The sequence below is a fragment of the Phaeoacremonium minimum genome (assembly GCF_000392275.1).
Source record: "Phaeoacremonium minimum UCRPA7 unplaced genomic scaffold PA7_03_scaffold_433, whole genome shotgun sequence".
NCBI classification, from domain to species: domain Eukaryota; kingdom Fungi; phylum Ascomycota; class Sordariomycetes; order Togniniales; family Togniniaceae; genus Phaeoacremonium; species Phaeoacremonium minimum.
The window spans coordinates 17187-21049 of record NW_006921335.1 but is presented as its reverse complement, the minus strand read 5'-3'; the positions used below and the strand labels follow the sequence as shown (position 1 = coordinate 21049).

Here is a 3863-nt window from a genome sequence, read left to right as displayed (position 1 = left end):
ACGTGAACCTGTCACAGCGATATATAACTCAACACCAACCTCAAATTGTTGCCAAACCTACACCTAATCGACAAATCCACGACCGAGGACTCCCATTCTCAGGACTCGACAACAGCACTGTTTGCCACATTTACTGGCCATTGCGCTGCAACCGATACTACGTCAAGTAGCTGGCACGATGTCTCAGAACGAGTTTATCATCGGATTAGACATTGGTGCAACGTAAGGAGTTACAACACTAACCCTGAGTGCAATCCAACAGCTTTTACTGACATCCAAAAGGTATTCAAAGGTATCATATGTCGCGCCATCCAATCAGGAATTGAAAATGTGTATTTTTGAGCAATCTACCAACGCGTTTAGCCTTGAGCAAGTAGCCCCCACAGTCCTGTACTACAACAATCAGAGCACCCCTATAGGCTGGGGCTATGATACTGCCCCGGGCGCGCAACGACTTCGGCTCTTCAAGTACTCTATGCTACATGAGGACGACTGGCACCCTGACACAAAGAATCGGTCTGTTCTTGTGAACTCCATGCAGACCAGGAATCATCTCCATTTGAAGGCAGTTGATGTTTTGGCACACTATATCGATCAACTCTGGACCAAATGTGGGCCACAGCTTGGATTCACTCCAGGAACAACATACGAGGGCTGTAGTCTCAGGGCCGTCATAACTTATCCGGTGGGCTGGCCACACCACCAATTTCAAGAGGCTTTCAACAAGTCAATTCTGGCAAAACTCACGACCAACTATACCGTAATGCTACTCAACGAGGCCGAAGCGGCTATGGAAGCCATCATTAGGGCTGTTCAAGATGATGATATCTCCGATGGCAGGCTTTGTGATGTTGACCTCCAGGTATGACCACCTCTTGTTATTGTCATTATTGGCCCTTGTCACCTTTGTGAACACTCGGTGCTAATGTGAAATGAAGGTTGGCGACCAAACGATGCTAGCAGACTGCGGCGGTCTTACTCTTGTATGTATTCATTCTGAATATATCATGCGATATCTCTATCTGATAAGTTCTCCAGGACATTGTCTGTGGCGCAATTACCTCTGAAAAGGCCATTCTCGGGTTCAAGCCTATCACAGTCCCAACCAGTACACTTTGCGGAGCTAGTCTCATGACAGATGCTTTTATCAAACTGCTAGAAGACAAAGCGAAGATGTTGCTTACCGATACAGTTGCCTTAGATTCGCTGTTCTGGGAACAAGCAGTCCAGCGCTGGGAGACGGAGATCATGCCCAGTATGATACCTAATGGCTCGCAAACGTGGACATTTCGTCTGCCGGTAGCTTCACTCCAGGCTACCAAAACGAGTGCGTCCCAGATATACTCTCGATGGCTTGAGAAAGGGGAGCTCCCAATTTTCAGGTACATGGCACCATTTTCTCCTGGGCACCTGTATCGCTCGCTAATTCTTGCATGGGAAATGCTGCAGCCAGGAGATATCGTCAATCCTTGACTTTGCCGTGGACAGCATTGTTCGTCTGATTCGTTCCCAAGTCGAAGAGCTGCATAGCCGAACACAAAAAGACCCAAAGGTAGCTCCGGACACCCTACATGCTTCAGCAACTTCATGAACATTGACTTTGGTTGCATACGCAGTATCTTTTCGTCACAGGAGGATTTGCCTGCAATCCTTACCTGCGTGCCGGAATTCGAGACCGCACCAAAGGACTTCCTGTCATGTTTTCCCCAGCGTCTTTGTCGTAAGTGTCAACAACAATCTAGAGCTGTGCTCACCCCCAAAGTTCCTGTGTTAATGGTGAGATTTGGCATTAGACGATCGGCTGTGGCACAGGGCGCTGCCATTTACGGCCTGAAGATCTCGAAGTCCCTTCATATCCATGATTCGGCTGTTGCCAAACACAACTATGGCATCGAGACCGACGGTAATCAAGTCCGGCTGGTTTCCAAGGCAAGTAGCACAGCCCAGTAATCAGCCTCTTCCTCCTAGCAGGCACAAAAGTGACTTCGACGAATATAAGGCTGATGCGAAACACCTATCGTTCAGGGAGAATACATGACAAACGGGATGCTGAAGCGTGTCGCGCTTCCGTGGGAGGTTATCGAATCCGCCGGAACAGGCGGCGATGGTACTATTCGGCTGCGCATTTGCCGCATTGCGGATGTTGTGCAGGTCGTTCATATTGTGAAGTGGCGGCCCAAATACCCAGTATCGTCCAACGACACTGTGGCCCTCGAAATGCGCTGGATAGACGATGGCGAGCTCGTCGAGTGGGCGTTTTGGCAGAACGGAATGCGGCAGTCAGGCGCCCCTTGTGTCTCAGAGGAGTACGCAGACCTCTCTTAGAATGGCTTCTGGCGCCAGGTAACAACTTTGTCATCTACATGGCCGTTTCCCAAGCCTCCAGTTGGAAGTCCTTTCATCTGTTCACAAAAGGTTGCAAGTCATAATGGCCTACTAATTCGAGGGTGTTCTTTTGGTATCTGTTTCAGATGTGAGCTTGCAGTGTAATTTGGACAGCTGTGAGCGTGAAGAGCTTGGTAACGATCTTGTCCAAATTCTTGGCGACAAAATGTTGATTGTTCTCTGGTGTTTCAATGTTTAGGGTATGTCCTATTTATTTTGATTATTGTACTTTAGGCCCTGACTGCAAAACTCCGTGAGAAATGCTGGTGAGCCGTGATGATGCAAGTGAACGCCGCAAAATGCTACATCAAAATCCTCGCCGCGATCCCTTTACAAGCAGGCGCTGATATCCAATTGAACCACATCAGCCTCCACACGGCCCAAGAACTCAGCCTGGTTGTTGGTCAAGACGTTCATTGCCTCGAGGGCAATATTAGCGCCGGCTGCGGCATGATCGATCGCCAGGACGTTGATGCTCTTGCCGTTGTAAGTGAGCTGCAAGCAGGTTCCACACTGGGCAAAATGATTAGTATGGATAGGTTGGAAAGTCGCTGCCTCATGGAATTCCTTACATTTGTTGAGCCCCAACCCTCAATACCCTCCCAGCCGCCAATGTTTGGGAATTTGGGGATGGCGCCCTGGGTTTCCCAGCCGTACTTGGTGATCAGGCCGTTGGGACCATCGGAGCAGGCCACAGCTGTCATGAGACGACTGGCATCGTCGTAGCCTTGGTCGTAGGACACGCTGAGCGCGCTGACAGCAGCGGCCAGAGAGAAGATGCTGAGTGCCTTATTGGAGAAGAACATAGTATAGTTGTGGATAAGCTAAGGATGACGTAGTGTTTGAATAGTTCTTGATGTTGAAGTTATAGATGAGTCTGATGATGAGAAGTTCTTCCACTGAGACATAGACAGAAGGTCAGTTATATAGATGGCTTGAGACCATCAGGACTTCTTCCTCAAAGGCCCACAGGCTCGCCGACAACCCGATAGTAACGTTCACATTCGTTCACAGATTCGCTGGGCATCCGTCATAACAACCCTGCTGCACAGCTCGGCTGGATCCGCATGTGCATCCCGATTTGCAGAAAGTTCATAGTAAAAGTTAGGGGGTTCCGTCTCTGCCGTAAGGTCATGCTTTTTAAGAGGAGAATAACAATCCAAACTTGGTCGTTCGGGAGCCTCAGCCCAGTCCTATCGTCGGGTGCTGGTTCGCTTCAGGGTTCAGGGCCACGTCTCCAGCTTCGTGTTGGCAATGTGGAGCACTGATCGGCACTTGGGATCTCGTATTAGCGACCAACCCGCCAATTTTAGCATGTTCGCCCCGCCGTCTTACGGGAGCCTTTAGCGGTCACTCGGCAGTCAAATGTTCCACCTTCCACTGAGTCCACCCACTACTGTAGTCATCTGAGGCGCAGGAAAGGTGCGGATGGACTGCTACCGTCGCCTAAGCCTTGTGAGAGGCATGCAACGTCGGTG

General features: G+C 49.8%; 1 protein-coding gene across 1 annotated transcript; it reads right to left on the bottom strand.

Moving 5' to 3' along the window:
• Positions 1-2715: 2715 nt before the first annotated feature.
• On the bottom strand, positions 2716-3191 carry UCRPA7_5723 (putative eliciting plant response protein; the record flags this gene model as incomplete). The annotated part of the gene is made up of 2 exons (XM_007918267.1): positions 2716-2898; positions 2958-3191. The coding sequence occupies 2 exons, from the start codon at positions 3189-3191 to the stop codon at positions 2716-2718; spliced, it is 417 nt and encodes a 138-aa protein (XP_007916458.1).
• Between the last annotated feature and the right edge of the window lie 672 nt (positions 3192-3863).